This window comes from Carcharodon carcharias, chromosome 17 (assembly GCF_017639515.1).
Source record: "Carcharodon carcharias isolate sCarCar2 chromosome 17, sCarCar2.pri, whole genome shotgun sequence".
In the NCBI taxonomy this organism is placed as follows: domain Eukaryota; kingdom Metazoa; phylum Chordata; class Chondrichthyes; order Lamniformes; family Lamnidae; genus Carcharodon; species Carcharodon carcharias.
The window spans coordinates 51604818-51621755 of NC_054483.1; the positions used below are offsets into that span (position 1 = coordinate 51604818).

At 40.7% G+C, this 16938-nt stretch overlaps 1 protein-coding gene across 1 annotated transcript in view; it reads left to right on the forward strand.

The window, feature by feature from the left end:
• The window catches only part of rhobtb1 (Rho related BTB domain containing 1), a 238931-nt gene extending 221993 nt beyond the window's left edge, over positions 1-16938 (forward strand). The window contains exons 6-10 of the mRNA XM_041210442.1: positions 850-968; positions 7773-7923; positions 9227-9315; positions 13460-13565; positions 15545-16938. Coding sequence (XP_041066376.1) covers positions 850-968; positions 7773-7923; positions 9227-9315; positions 13460-13565; positions 15545-15711 — 632 coding nt within the window. The 3' untranslated portion in view covers positions 15712-16938. The remainder of the gene's footprint in view (positions 1-849; positions 969-7772; positions 7924-9226; positions 9316-13459; positions 13566-15544) is intronic.

A 16938-nucleotide genomic window follows, 5' to 3' on the forward strand; every position in this document is an offset into this window, starting at 1 on the left:
TTCTTGTACTTCTTGTACTGTTTCTCCTTGATAACAAGAGAGTCAAGGGTTATGAGGGGCAGGCAGCAAAGTGGAGGTAAGGCCATAATCAGAGCAGCCATGATCTTATTGAATGGCTGAGCAGACTAGTGTTGACTCCCTGGGGCAGGCAGCGACATGAGCCACTACCTGCATGCCCTGTTCTTCATTGATATTATTGAAGAATGCCATGTAGGCCACACAGGTAGCAGTCCATGGCGCTGCTGCCCCAGTGAATCAATGGAAGTTACACAAAAGAATTTCTTCCCTGGATCTTATCTGTAGCTTCATTGCAGGGAAAACTGCTTGGCATCAATACTACGGCTATAGTGTAAATGCCTTCAGAGGTTTAAAGCAATTGGTTTGCCTCATTTGCCTCATGGGTACATCCTCTTCCTTTTGATAAGAGGTGGTGAGCAGTTTGCGACTTTATTTGGATCCAACAAAGCATTAGAAGAAACTGAACAAACAAGATGATACCATACCACCAGAGTTGACTTTTCAGAAACTAAACAGTTCAGTTATCAGAGAACACTTGTGTATATGTAAACTGTTATTTCTTGCATATTAAGCATACTATCAGGTAACCATCATGATAATGGATGGAATATTTAGAGGGTAATTTGTTTAAATAATTTGAATCTTGGTGCCATGTTGTCTGAGGACTAACAATCTGAAGTATTTATAGCATGTAACAGATGCAGAATTCAATTATCCCCTTTCACAACTGCTTAGAAGAAAGCAATTAGTATGTGGTTACAGTACTATTTTATAATTAGGTTTTTGCAGTTACGATGTCAGCAACAATTTTTTTTTACCTTTCAATGGCAGATGTGATGCTTAAATTAGAAGATGGGAGTATTAATGGCCACAAGTCTTTGTTGATTTCTAGCTGTGAGTGGATGGCAGCAATGTTTGGAGGGTCTTTTCAGGAAAGTTCAAACAAAGAGGTTGGTGCAATAAGCTTTATATTTATAGAGAAAATGTACTAATTGTGTATTATATTGTAAATTTTGTAAAAGATTGAAAATGTTATGTCTGTGACTTGTTTCATGGCTCCCCTGGCTAATACAATGAGCACCTGGGCAATGTAGATCAGGGAAGGTTTTAGCCTCCTGTGGGTTAGCAGATCTCTGGTGTAGTGGTGGGAATGCCTAAAATTAGTTTTTGTGCCTCTGTGGTGGGGAGCTCCAAAAGTCCCTTTCCTGATTGTGGTCCCTTCTGTCAATGAAAGGTGAAGAAGGAACCAATCTCGGCTGTGGTGCTATTGCAGCTAAGTATCTTCCCAAAGCCCAGGGTTGAATTTCCCATTTTTTTTTCTCTTTCCATCTCTTTTTGGGCACTATTGAGATGCTAAAGTCAGAGAAATATGCTACTATGGTCTTACTGCTGCAGTAGTATCCCAAAAAACTTGCATTAAAATTCTCATTAAAACCTGGTAGTCTGGTGTACCATCCTCTGATTCTGTTCCTCCCTGCTCTCCCCCTGACCCCCTCATGACATGTAAATGAAGAGAGGTGGTCCTATCCTTGGTCTCGATGCAGTTTTTTCTAATTACCACCACTAACCTGACCTCTGAGGACCCCACCACAGTATGAGCAACACAACCCCTATGGTGCATATCACAGGGAGATGGCCATTTTGGATTTTCTGACTGGAGCCTGCAAAAACTATCTACTCAGTGATTTCTTTTGGTTGATTCTTGCTCTAGAATTCCTCTGAAGACTTCTCCTGACCAGTTATAATGAGTACTTGAGTAACTTCCTGAGCTGGGGGAATGGATTTCTAGATGGGAATCCCTCCATTCCTGAGTTTGAAGAGGAGGATATGGAAGTTGATGGATTGGAGGCTCCTAGAATGTTGCATCGCAGAAGAATTTTGTTTCCTACACCGTCAGTACCCTCTCCTCAGGGTTTATAGACCTAGAAGGCCTTTTAGATTCCTGTCATTCAGAAGGCTTCACTTCCCCCAGAGCTCTTATCAGCTGCTGGCTGTATACCTGCAGCCCACTTCTACCAGGAAAACAACATTGTCTATAGTAGGGAAAGTGACCATGGTCTTGATTTTTTTTTTTGCTGCTATTGAATCCTTCCAGGCAGCTCCAGGTGATTTTTGTCACATTAGCCACCGGCATACTCTTATATAAAGAAGGTCACTATGCTATTTAAGTGGGCCTCACTGTTTATCACCTTGTACATGGTACTTGGGGAACAATATAGTGAAATGCCTATTTCAGCAGAATGGCAGGGTTCCCTCAGGTGCAAGGAGCAATTAACAGAACGTATGTAGCATTGAAAGCCTCGTACAACAACGCCTTCCGTTTCATTAACAGGTAAGGCTTTTATTCAGCAGGTGTCCAGGTAGCGTGTGATTCCAATCATCTTGTCTCGCATATTAATACCCACTTCATATGAAACTGTCAGGAGGCTTCTTTCATAATCCAATTTACCATATCATCCATAATTTAGAGCTGTGTATTAAGGTAGTTCGTTGGTGATCAGGGTTTACCGTACAGTCAAGACTTATTTTGCTAGTAAGACTCCAATGAATACACTGATGCTCATGAGACTGCATGAATTTCAGTAGGTAAAAACAAAAAAACTGCGGATGCTGGAAATCCAAAACAAAAACAGAATTACCTGGAAAAACTCAGCAGGTCTGGCAGCATCGGCGGAGAAGAAAAGAGTTGATGTTTCGAGTCCTCATGACCCTTCGACAGAACTTGAGTTCGAGTCCAAGAAAGAGTTGAAATATAAGCTGGTTTAAGGTGTGTGTGTGGGGGGCGGAGAGATAGAGAGACAGGGAGGTGGGGGGGGGGGTGGTGTGGTTGTAGGGACAAACAAGCAGTGATAGAAGCAAATCATCAAAAGATAACAACGACAATAGTACAATAGAACACATAGGTGTTAAAGTTAAAGTTGGTGATATTATCTAAACGAATGTGCTAATTAAGAATGGATGGTAGGGCACTCAAGGTATAGCTCTAGTGGGGTTTTTTTTTATATAATGGAAATAGGTGGGAAAAGGAAAATCTTTATAATTTATTGGAAAAAAAAAGGAAGGGGGAAACAGAAAGGGGGTGGGGATGGGGGAGGGAGCTCACGACCTAATTTCTGTAGTGCTGACTATGGGCATTCTGAAATCTCATAAAACTAGTGTAATCCTGCAGTACAGCCCAGCTAGAGTCATAGTGGATTTATGCATCCTAAATAATATTGCATGGCAGAAAGGATTCTTCCTGAAGGTGAAGAAGACAACTATGATGAAAAAGATTTGGGAGGGCCCTCCAATCAGATGGATGGGGCACCAGAAGGAGAGGGGGTGGAACAGGAGAGCTATCCACTTGCAACTAGACAAAGAACTCAACAATTAGAACTGAAGGCTTTAATTTGAGAAAATAAAAACCACCCCCACCCCCCCCACCACCAGCCATCTCCTTGCCTCATTCACAGTTGCCTCACAAAAATATGCATTCCCAAAGGTTCCTATACCATAATACACTCTCACACGTCATCAGCCAAGCCCGCTAACATGTAATTATCCATAGATATCAAGGAATGGCTGAACACACTGTGGTCAGCAAAGGTATGGGCTGTGACAACATCTCAGCTAGCTGCCCCCGTAGTGAAGTTGTTCTAGTACAGCTACAACAGTGGCACCTATCTGATAAAACGGAAAAATTCACCAAAAAGCAGGATAAATCCATTCTAACCAATTACCGTCTATCAGTCTACTCTCAATCTCCAGTAAAACAATGGAAAGTGTTGAAAACAATGCTTTCAAGCAGCACTTATACAACATTAATCTGCTCATTGCTCAGTTTGCATTCCGTCAGGGCCGCTTGGCTCCTGACCTCATTAGAGCCTTGGTCTAAATGTGAACAAAAGAGCTGAATTCCAGAGATGAAGTCAGAGTGATTGCCCTTGACATCAAGGCAGGATTTGATTGAATGCAACATCTAGAAGCCCTAGCAAAATTGAAGTCAATGAGAATCGAGGGAAAACCCTCCACTGGTTTGAATCATACCTAGCACAAGGAAAGATGGTTAGAATCATGAAAACTTGCAAAATAGAAGGAGGCCATTTTGTCCTTCATGACCATGCTGGCTGACAAAGAGTCACCCAGCCTAATCACACCTTCCTGCAGGTCATGGCTGTTCAAGTAGAGATCCAAGTACTTTTTAAATATAGTAAGTTTCTGCTTCTCCCTTTTGGAAGTGAGTTCCTCATACGTACCACATTCTGGAAGAAAAATTGTTTCCTCATCTCCCCTCTAATCTTTCTGCCAATTACTTGAAATCTATGCCCACTGGATTTTTACCCTTCTGCTAAGGTAAATAGGTTGTCCTTATTTACTCTATCTAGGCACTTCATAATTTTCTACACACCCCTCAGCCTCCCCTGTTCCAAGAAAAACAACACCAGCCTATCCAATCTTTCCTCATAACTAAGGTATTCTAGTCCTGACAACATCCTTGTAAATCTAAAATGCATCCTGTCTAGTATACTCACATAATCTAGTATAAGTCTGTAACATGGTGACCAAAACTACACAGTACTCAAGCTGTAGCCTAACTAGTGTTGTATGCAGTTCTAGCATAAGCTCTATTGCTCTTATAGGAGAACATGCCATATGCTTCCTTAACCAGCTTACTGACCTGTCATGTTACCTTTAAGGATCTGTGTATATACAGTCAAAGGTCTCTCTATGTCTCCATACTACTAATTATCCTCTCATTGTGCTTTCCCTTGCCTTATTACACCTCCCAAAATACATTACCTCACACTTGATTGAATTCCATTTTCCACTTTTCTAACTAACTAACCAGAGTATCTATATCTCCCTGCAGTCTAAAGCTTTCCTTATCACTGTCAACCACATGGCCAATTTTTATATCATCTGCAATTTCTTTATCATTCCCCCAACATTTGAATCTAAATCATTAATATAAACTACAAAAAGTAAAGAACTGAGCCCTGTGGAAACCACTGTAACAGGTTTGAAGTTGCAAAAGACCTGTCAACCGTTACCCATTGCTTCCTGCCACTAGCTAATTTTGAATCCAACTTGCCATTCTCCCTTGGACCTCTAGGGCTTTTACTTTTTCAAGCAGCCTTCCATGTGGGACAAAAACAGAATTACCTGGAAAAACTCAGCAGGTCTGGCAGCATCGGCGGAGAAGAAAAGAGTTGACGTTTCGAGTCCTCATGACCCTTCCCTTGTCAAAGGCTTTGCTAAAATCCATGCAGACCACTGTGCTGCCTTCATCAACCCCACTTGTCGCCACCTCAAAAATTTCAATCAAATTTCAATTATCATATATATGCAAGTAATGGTCGATCTTGTGTAAAAGCTGACACCAGCCCACCGCACCCCCCACTTACTTTTGGCCAAAAAGTCATTTGTTTTTTCATATATCTTGTGTATAAGTCAACCCCTGACTTTTAGCCAAAAAATTCAAACTCTTTGTACTTACCACCCACTTGCTGCTGTAGTCAAACTCACCCTGGTGCAAACCTACTCAATAGTCATAGAACAGCATACCATTGAAGGCGGCAACTCAGCTTCTCATGTCTATGCACGTGATGTCGTAGCTACCACCTTGCTGGTGCACACTGTGTTCCTGCCAATCCCACCCTCCTTTATGGCAACATGGCATCATGAATGAATGGCAGATACACAGCCCAGTTCAAAATTTGTCTCTTCTGCAATCTCAATGATTAGTAATTGTGCAGCAGCTAGTGAACTCAAGGTGCCAGAGAAGAATTTTAGAGACTGGAGGAAGCTCTTTACATAACTTAGGCAGATGTCTAAGATTAAATGCTCAAACAGAGGAAAGCCTAGCATGTGGCCGCAGTCGGAAAATGAAGTTGCAAAATATGTCAAATCTGGCAAATCACCAGAACGAACTCTCAGTTTCTCAAGGAACTATTTGAAACTTCACCCTGAAACATGTAAGAAAATTGGTCACTGTAGATTTCATAGCCAGCTCTGGATGGTGTACCAGGTTTCTGAAGAGAAACAATTTTGTACTGCGACACAAGACCAAGATTTCACAGCATCTCCCAGCAGAACTTGATGACAGGCTTATCGCATTTCAGCAGTTTATAATCAAACATTGAGAAAAGAATGGATACAGGTTGGCCTGTATTGGGAACATAGATGAGACTCCTATGAATTTTGACATGCCAGCCAGTCAAACGGTGAGCAAAGTTGAAGAGAAACAGTGTTAGTGAATTCAACTGGCCATGAAAAGAGTAGATGCACAGTTGTGCTGTTATGTTTGTCAGACTGGGCAAAGTTTAAGCCAATGGTGATATTCCCAAAATGAGCAGTCATTCATGTTCATGATAAAGGATGGATGGATGAAGGTAGCTTGAAAATATGACTGAGGAGAGTTTGAGTGCTTCTGACCAGGTGGATTACGTAAATTATAAAAACCTCACCTGGGACATATTCTGATCAGACCTTGTCAATGATGTTGCTGAAATTAGATTGCAAAACAGTGATATTGTAGTGATTCCCAGTGGTCTAATCAGTCTTGTTCAACCATTGCATGTCTCTTTAAAGAAGCCCTTCAAGGGTAGCATGTGAAAAAGCAGAATGATTGAAGGATAGATGATGTTCTCCAATGGGAGGCAGCATACGGGCTCCAACATTAGCAATCCAACATGAATAGGTTGTAGAGGCCTGGGATGAAATCAGAACAGAGATTGTCATCAAATTATTCAAGAAATGGGATAACCAATGCACTTGATGGCACAGAAGATGATTATTTGTGGAATGGTTGGCTGATGACGACATTTTTTTTTTACCCGCTCATAGGATGTGGGCGTCACTGGCTAGGATAGCATTCATAGCCCACCCCTAATTGCACTTGAGAAGATGCTGGTGATCTGCCTTCTTGAACCTTGAAGTTATGAGGGGCCTACATACAGTGGATAGGAAGCACCTATTTCCCTTAGTGGAAAGGTCTATAACCAAGGGATGTGTATTTAAAGTACTTGATAGAAGGATTAGAGGGGAGTTGAGTGATTCACTTAGAGGGTGTAAGGGTGGCAGAGGCAGAAACCCTCATCACATTTTTTTTTAAAAATGCTTGGATATGCATTTGAGGTTCCAAAACCCATTGGGCTATGGATCAAGTGTTGGAAGGTGATATTCGATTGCAGCACAAACATGTTGGGCAAGAATAGCTGCCTCCTGTGCAGTAAATATTTCTATGTTTTTAAAACAGTCATCGAAGCAGTGGTAGCTGCTGCAACCACAGCCACTAACGTCCTTAGGATCTTTTCCGGTTATTACCACAGAAGTTTCCTGTACTATCACTCTCCAGGGTATTCTGCGTGTCATGAAGAAACTCACTGCAAAATTTTGCTGATTTGTGCAGTTCTCCATTATCACAATCATATGCATGGGATTGTTCCTTCTGTCTGCGTGCAAGCTCTATGATCCCCAATGGCAGTTCCCAACTTCCCTTTTTGTTTGCAAACATCAGTAATTACTTTTTTATTGTATCAAATGAAACCAATTTGGTGCATGTAATAAAGCAGGAGTCTTAAATGTTTCATGATGAATAGATTTATGATAGTCTCTTCTCATGAACATCCAAATTTAGATTTAAACGATTTTAATTCACTTTATAGTCACTGAGTTGCATGTATGCAATTTTATATTAATACTTAACATTTTTTATTAATATATTATACAGCACTTGAGAACAAGGTTTGGTTATATTTTGTTTTTACTTACAGGTTTACTTCCCCACCACAAGCAAGGCTTGTATGCAAACGGTTCTGGAGTATCTGTACACCAGCCAATTCTCATTCAGTTCAAAACTTGACCCGATTGAGCTGATTGTACTGGCAAACAGGCTGTGCCTTCCACGTTTTGTGGCTCTGACAGGTCAGTGCTAAAGAAAAGACATGAGGCCATGTAACACATCAGGCAAGAAATAATCCTGACTAGAAAGAGAAATATTTTACCACTAGACTTCCAAATAGAAATTAAGTAGCACCTTGTATTTCGTAAAATATCGCAAAAAAAATTAAAATTTAAATAAATTATATTGCTCTGTTTGAGACCAATTATTAATGCATCACAATAGGAATCTAGGATCAGCTTATTCCATCTGTAAAGTATGAGAGTGGTTCTCTGGTGAATAGAACACCTTGTGTGGAATTTAATCTTGGCGATGGGGGTCTCGCTCGCTAGTTGGGACAGGAGTCCTGCATCGCCTTCAGAATTAAGCCCCCTCAGGCACTTAACTGATCAGCATCTGGCCTTTCGTGGGATTTAGGACCTGGGGCGAAAGTCTAGCCCTCTCGAGAGCTGCCAGCCAATCAGAGGTTGACAGCTCTGCATTGGTGGCAGTGCCACCAGAAGTCGTGGCTGCTGCCAATAAAGCACCCGGGGAGAGGCTGAGGATCGCTGAATAACCCAGGCCACAGGTGAGTGAGGTGGGGTGGGGGTGCTTACAGGGAGGGGTTCATGGCTCGGTGTGTTGGAGAGGAAGTTTGGAAGAAAGAGCATGGGGTAGCTTTCGGTGGGCTACCCTTTCCTGATACCGGGTCCCATGATGAGACATTGAGTGCCCTGGGAACCTCTTCCCCACGGTTGCCACAAGCAAACCCAGGGTTTGCTTCGGTCTAGCTGCATGGTGTGTCCCCTGCCCACCACTGGTGGAGTACTGTCCGTTAAGAACATACATGAGCCTTCCTGGCCCAGACCTCCCTGCCCCCCTCACCCCCAAACTATTGAAACTTAGTGGGAATCATTTTGACATTGAATTATGAAGTCAATGAAAATAATCCAATATTACCCATTTTTACACAATCATCCAAAGAGAAAATTCCACCCATCATGTAACTTCCTAAAATGAAATATTGTGAGATCACACCTTTCCACCAGACATGACTTAAGTCTCATGGCCATAATCATATCTCAATGATTTGGAAAGTTGAATGCTTTGGGGGGGTAGAGCAAATAAGGCTAGCTTCTTTTAGGTCTTACATCCTCAATGTTAGCACTGAAAATTTGGGAACATTTCATAACCAAATTACTTATTTAGTATCATGTGCCAGATGGGAGCATTCCAGATTATTTTGGTGAAAATAATTCAGATATATTATACTTAATCACAATTTGAGTAATTTTGGTTTGTTTTCCATTTTCCTGTTATATAATTGTATTCATTGCTCCTTTACAGAACAATATGCTGTGCAGGAGTTGTTGAAAGCAGTAAAAGAAGGTGATGATATTGATGGGGAGGTGTTAACATACCTGGAACTTGCCCAAGTAGGTCATTTCCTTAATGATAATAGACATTAAACTTTAGACTGACAATTAGCATAACTGCCTCATGAATTGGTATATAACCCAGGAAAAAATTATTTTGATACAAGTCTAACTTTAACACAGAGATAAAAACAAAAAACAAAAAAACTGCGGATGCTGGAAATCCAAAATAAAAACAGAATTACCTGGAAAAACTCAGCAGGTCTGGCAGCATTGGCGGAGAAGAAAAGAGTTGACGTTTCGAGTCCTCATGACCCTTCGACAGAACTAGGTGAATCCCAGGAAGGGGTGAAATATAAGCTGGTTTAAAGTGGTGGGGGGGGTGGGGTTGGGTGGGGGGAGAGAAGTGGAGGGGGGTGGTGTGGTTGTAGTCAAAAGCAGTGATAGAATAACAGCCTCATGCGTTTCCTGAAGATCGATAAATACAAATCCTTCGCCCAGCTTACTTCGAGACTGACGATATCCCACCCTGGAGATATACAATACCCATCTTGTGCAGCCTCTCCGTCCTTCGTCTTGGGTCTTGTGACATCTCTACGGGTGGTCTCTGTGAGACAATTCTCTGACTACTGGTCTCCGAAGATCTGTAAAAGTTCCAATGTCAGAGATATCGTCAGTCTCGAAGTAAGCTGGGCGAAGGATTTGTATTTATCGATCTTCAGGAAACGCATGAGGCTGCTATTCTATCACTGCTTTTGCCTACAACCACACCACCCCCCTCCACTTCTCTCCCTCCACCCAACCCCACCCCCCCACCACCTTAAACCAGCTTATATTTCACCCCTTCCTGGGATTCGCTAGTTCTGTCGAAGGCTCATGAGGACTCGAAACGTCAACTCTTTTCTTCTCCGCCGATGCTGCCAGACCTGCTGAGTTTTTCCAGGTAATTCTGTTTTTGTTTTCTAACTTTAACACTCCTTCCTTGGACTGTTTCTTAATACCATTGGTGGTAAATTAACACTCCTTGGGATTTATTGGCAATGGATGTAATACTATACAGAATCAAGCGAGCAGTGCAATACTGGGGGGGGTACTGCACTGTTGGAGGTGCCATGTTTCAGGTGATATGTTAATCCAAGGCCCCCTTTGCCCTCTCTAGTTGATGTAAAAGATGCCACAGCACTAGTTGGGAAAATGAGAAAGTTCTCCACAATCTCATGGCTAATGTTTATCCCTCAAACAACATCACTAAATAGAAAATCTGGTCATTATCTCATTATTGTTTGTGGGAACTTGCTGTGCACAAATTGGTTGCCATGTTTCCTACACTACAATAGTGACTACACCTTAAAAGTACCTCATTGACTGTAACTTGTTTTGGGATGTCGTAAAGTCCTGAAAAAAATATGTAACTACAAGTCCTTTCCTTTTAATAATTGCATATTCCTTTAGTGTCAGCTCCCTTGATGTTCTTGAGGGATCTGCAATCTCTTGCCTGGGGAACCCCTGCAGAACATCGGAGCTAGGTCAATGGATGGGGGGGTGGGGGTGGAAAGGCAGGCTCATCACTCTACCCATCCCTGCTTTGCTGGTCCGATGTTGTTAGAAGGAACAGAACTGGCAGGAATTAAGACATCCAGTAGAAGTTCCATCAGTTCCTCCAATCCTGCACCAGTTTAGTGTGTCGGACAATGCCACACATGAGGTTTGCAATTTGATTTTCCAATGGCAATGATTGATTGCCATAAATAAAGTGAAAACAGAACACCCAAGCTTTTAAAGCTCTTAAAAGAAAGCCATAGCTTTGCAAACATCTGACAGAGCAGCAAAGTACTGCCGGACCTTTACAGTTCCGCCCCGGCCCACTTTTTTGCCTGATCCCAATTAGGGAGATGCCCAAGAAGTACAGTGCCTACCCGTTTTATGCCAGTGTTCCTATCCTTGGGATTTGGGGTCAGCTGCCAGGTGGAAGCCCTGCAGTGCCACACTTCAGATGAGGTGACTGATAGGAGTTTACAGGGCTATATCAATTTCCCCCACCATGGTAGAATTAGCTGAGTGAATTAAGGCTTTTTCATAAGAACATAACATACGTAAGAAATAGGAGTAGGGTGGCCATTCAGCCCTTTGAGTCCACTCCACCATTCAGTGAGATCAGGCTGTTCTTCTGCCTCAACACCATTTTCCTGCACTATCCCCGTATCCCTTGATGTTTTTAATGTGTAGAACTCTTTATCGATCTCAGTCTTGAACATACTCAATGACTGAGCCTCCGCAGCCCTATGGGGCAGAGAATTCCAAATATTCACCACCCTCTGAGTGAAGAAATTCCTCCTCATCTCACTCCTAAATGGCCTTCTCCTTATTCTGATACTGTGTCCCCTGGTTCTAGACCCCCAGCCAAGGTAGCATCCTTCCTGCATCTACCCTGTCAAGCCCTGTAAGAATTTTGTACACTTTAATGAGATCACCTCTCATTCTTCTAAACTCCAGAGAATAAAGGCCCAGTCTATTTAATCTTTCCTCATAGGGCAATCCCTCCATCCCAAGAATTAATTTAGTGAATTTTTGTTGCACTCCCTCTGTGTCAAGTATAGAGCGCTTGGGAGACTAGACTGTGCACAATACTCTAGGTGTGGTCTCACCAAGGCTCTATATAATTGCATTAAGATATCTTTAATCAAATACCTATACTCAAATCATCTTGTAATAAAGGCCAACATACCATTTGCCTTCTTAATTACTTGCTGTACCTGTATGTTAGCTTTCAGTAACTCATGAACAAGGACACCCAAGTCCCTTTGAAGTTCAACACTTACTAGCCTCTTGCCATTTAAGAAATACTGTATTTCTGTTTTTCCTAACAAAGTGGACAACCTCACATTTCTCCACATCGTATTCCATGTGTAGAATTTTTGCCACTCGCATAGCCTCTCCAAATCCCCTGGAAGCATCTTCCATCCTTCTCACAATTCTCACTTCCACCTAGTTTTATGTCATTTGCAAATTTGGAAATATTACATTTAATCCCCACATCCAAATCATTTAATCCCCACATCCAAATTATTTAATTCTTACATCCAAATCATTGTTATAGATTATGAATTGCTGGGGCCCAAGCACTGATCCTTGCGGTACCCCATTAGTCACAACCTGCCAACCTGAAAATGACCTGTTTATTCCTGCTCTCTGTTTTATATCCATTAACTAATTCTCAATCTATGCCAGTATATTACCCCCAATCCCAAGTGCTCTAATTTTGTTTACTAACTTCTTATGATACAAGTCTAACTTAAACACTCCTTTCTTGGACTGTTTTTTTAAACCATTAGATGGCAAATTAACACTCCGTGGGATTTATTGGCAATGGATGTATTACTATGCAGAATCAAGCGAGCAGTGCAATACTGAGGGAGTACTGCACTGTCAGAGGTGCCATGTTTCAGGTGATATGTTAAACCGAGGCCCCCTTTGCCCCCTCTAGTTGATGTAAAAGATGCCACACAACCTCTTGTGTGGGACCTTATCAAAAGCTTTCTGAAAATTTAAACATACCACAACCACCAGTTCCCCCTTATCTATTATGCTAGTTACATCCTCAAAAAACTATAACGGGTTTGTTAAACATGATTTCTGTTTCATAAATCCATGTTGATTCTACCATTATTTTCTATGTGTCCTGTTACCACATCCTTTATTATAGATTTTAGCATTTTCACTACTACTGATGTTGGGCTTACAGCTCTATAGTTACCCATTTTCTCTCTCCCTCCTTTCTTTAGTAGTGAGGTTACATTTGCCACCTTCCAATCTGCAGGAATCATTCCAAAGTCTAGAATTTTGAAAGATGACCACCAATGCATCTACTATCTCTGCTGCCACCTCTTTCACTTTTTTTCCCTATTGTTCTGTTAACTCAGTTGTCATTGTGTTAATTTAATTTAATTTTAATTTAAAATTTCTCTCTGGTTCAAAGAGAGATTGTGGCCTTACTGTTGGCGTTCACCATTCTTGTTCCAAAAATGCAGCAACTGAGGGATGACAATCATTTACTTGAAAGCTCCTGTAATTCATGTTTAACAATTGCAGGCCGTTCACATTTCTGACATAAGCATAATAAGGAACTTAATATAGATATCTTATATATTACACATTGCAGCTCATCTTAAAAAGACTTTTTTTTCTTCATCCCCTATACTTGTAGTTTCATAATGCACATCAACTGGCAGCTTGGTGTTTGCATCACATTTGTACAAGCTACAACAGCGTTTGCTGCAAGTTCAGGAAAGAGATAAAGGCAATATCTCCTGGTAAGAAACAAAATATTTACTCTGGTTTACTTGTATCATTAATTAAATTTCAGAGACATGGTAATGCAATGAATTAGTAATTCCTTCTCCAACCTCTGAGGCCTGTATTTGAATCCAAGCCAGGCTGATAGAATAAAAAATCTCTCTGGTCTTGTATGAAATTGTTTAGACAATATAAAACAAATAACCAAATGGCAAAGGTTACAGCACACAATTCTCATTGAGGGCCAAGATGATCAGCCTGGACAATGATTTAAACTTATTGCAGCATATCTGAGGTTGGGACAGCACAATGTTGGACTAAACTCACAGGGATCCACATCTAGCATGTGCTAAACCTTACCAAGGTGTGTTCGGCACTAATATGGAATGACTGAAATTGCATAAGTGTTTCACTTCCCCCAGTATCTTGATGCGCATGAAACATTCATTGGGAAAACATGTGCATCGGCTCTTCAAGAATTACATTCACCTGTCAGCTCACTTACAGCACAGTGGTTGGTCATGGAGTGGCACGCTACCCCAGAATACCCTACAGCTATTCACTCCCGCATGCCTCCATTAGACGTTTCTCCATGATACCTAGCTACCTGCCCCTTTTGCTCCCTCTGGAGCCAGTTCCCTCAGCTACTGTTGCACATACACATGTGCTGTAGTGAGTTGGTTATTCTGGGCCTTTCACTTGCATCTTGCAGCACTGGCTCAAGAATAACTCTGGCAAATGGTTTAAAGCTGCTTTCTGAACGATGGTTCACAAAATGAGGGGAGAACTTGTTAAAAAGGGTAACAGTATCTTTAGTGTGAAGTAATGCCCAGCATGACTAATAGCAATCAGCTGATAAATGTTTCAACATTCCCGCACAAAGTCATAAACAACTCCGCTGTAAAATTTAGTGGACAAGTATTACCATCATGTAGCATTTGTTTTAACGACCTTCAGACCAGGCAGTACAATAACACAAGTGACCTTTTACATTATCTTTTACCCATGCTCTTACTGCTAAACAGTAAATAGGAAAGATTCTCTTGCTTAAGCTGACAGCTGTATCTTTCTATATAGGGTTCATATTTATTTGACTGAGTTTTAATTACATGGAAGCTGAAGGTGCCTAAGGCACCTGCAAAAGATCATTTTATGCATCTTTGAATGGTTACCTTGGAGATGATCTCTATTTTGCTGGTCTATGTATGTTATATCAACAGTCTAATGTACACTATAGACTTGTTGCATTGTTCAACAGGATTTAATTGTTTTCTGTAAATTCAACTGCAGAAGCCTCCTTCACTAGAAGACCAACAGCAGATATGGTCTACTGCTTGGCATTCAGAATTGCTTCATTTGAATTGCCTCTTGTGCTAATTCATTAAAATCGCTTAATTTGTACCACTAGATTCAAGTTTTTGAGCAACAATTGACTGAATTAACAGTAGCCTATAGTTAGTAGAAAAGAAACAACCTAAATGTGTTCAATTTTCATCAAAGTTTTTTAACACTGCGAATGGTTAAGACCTGAAATGCATTGCCTGAGAGTGTGGTGTCAGATTCAATTGTGGCTTTCAAAGGGGAAATAGACAAACACCTAAAGAGGAAAAATATGCAGGGCCACGGGGAAAGGGCAGAGGGGTGGGACTAGGTGAGCTGCTCTTGCAGAAAACACAATGGGCCAAGTGGCCTCCTTCTATGCCATAACTATTCTGTGCTTCTAAGTTTATCTCTTCCTAGGATTTTTACAAAAGTGTTGTTCAACCTAGATTATGTAGACTAACAGCAATGCCATAGCTTCCAGTAATTCTTGTGTGCAAAAGTTGTGAAGATGTACACTAATTAAAGTTGTTCTTGTGATTTGCATTCTCATTAGCTTGACTAAAAACTTGTTTTTTTTAATCCTTTAAATTGATTTGCATATTCTAGAATATAGGAATCTTACGTTTGTAGCGAAACCGTTCAGATTTATAACTCTTACCGTTTTAATTACTAGAAAACCAAGAGTATTTTGAGAAGCACCGTTGGCCACCTGTGTGGTACCTAAAAGAAGAGGACCACTACCAACGAGTGAAGAAGGAACGCGAGAAGGATGAGGTTGCTCTTCACAAGCATCATTCAAAACGCAGGTGGTGCTTCTGGCACCATTCTACAGTTGCCTAAAACCTCCAGGAGAAACCAACTCTAGCAATTAGCCAGAACATCCTGTGCATTATTAGGTAGATTAAAAACATACTTGTCTTAACTCTGTTTACTGTAAAAAAAAATAAGTGGCTGACTGTCTTGGGATGATCTGCCATGTGTATTTAAACAATCATTGTTGTGTTTGAAGCACAACCCTCTTGTCCAAAAAAACAAATGCTTGCTGTAACAAACTGGTCCCATGTGGTGCCTATAGATTGGTTTAAAATACTTTTAATATAGATTACCTGTCAACAATGACATTTCTTTTGTTGGCAAAAAGAAATACCACTGTTGCGTTTTAATTCAAAATAAAATATTTAATTATTTTTGTACCGGTGTTGGCTATATACCTTTGTTGTAACCAAAGTAGAATCAAAAGAAGTATTTGTTTTTAGGGAACTTAAATAAATAGAAGGGCTTAGTAACTAATCCATGAAAGGAGGTGACTTACTTCTGTATGGACCTAAACACATACAAATAACTAGGAGCAGTTTGCTGTTCTCTCTACATGTATCTTTCTGGTCACGCTGTTTTCTCTCACTATAGTTATCATTATTACTGCACAGTTTCTGTACGCCCCAAATGTTAGCCTACAAAATAAAACTGAAGCTATGTGTTATTTAACACTAAAGTTTTGAAGTGTTAGAGATTGATTGAATTGGCAGTGATTGAATTGGATTATTTTGAGCGGTTAGAAAGTAATGTACTAAAACAAAAGCAAACCTCTGTGGATGCTGGAAATCTGAAATGAAAACAAAAAATGCTGGAAGTACTCAGCCAGTCAGACAACATTTGTGAAGAGAGACACAGAGTTAACATTTCAGTTCAATGACTTTTCATCAAACCCTTTCATCAATTTGAAGGACCATTGACCTAACACTCTAACTCTGTTTCTTACTCCACAGATGCTGTCTGATCTGCTGAGCTTTTCCAGAATTTTCTGTTTCTGTTTAATTAATGTACTAAAGTTTTGTTCAATCCTATTTTTGCCAAAAGTTTTCTGCATGTAACTATATTTCGTTACATACGTAACATCAATTTACTGTGACTGTCAGCTCCTGGCCAAGTGGCTGGTTCACTTGGTTGCAGTTTCCTTAGCCTTCAATCTTTGTGCTCATTACCTTTCATTTTTTACATCAATAAAATTAAATAAATGTTGTGATTGCGTCATGGTAGAATTATAATGTGAAATAACACTTTTTTTTC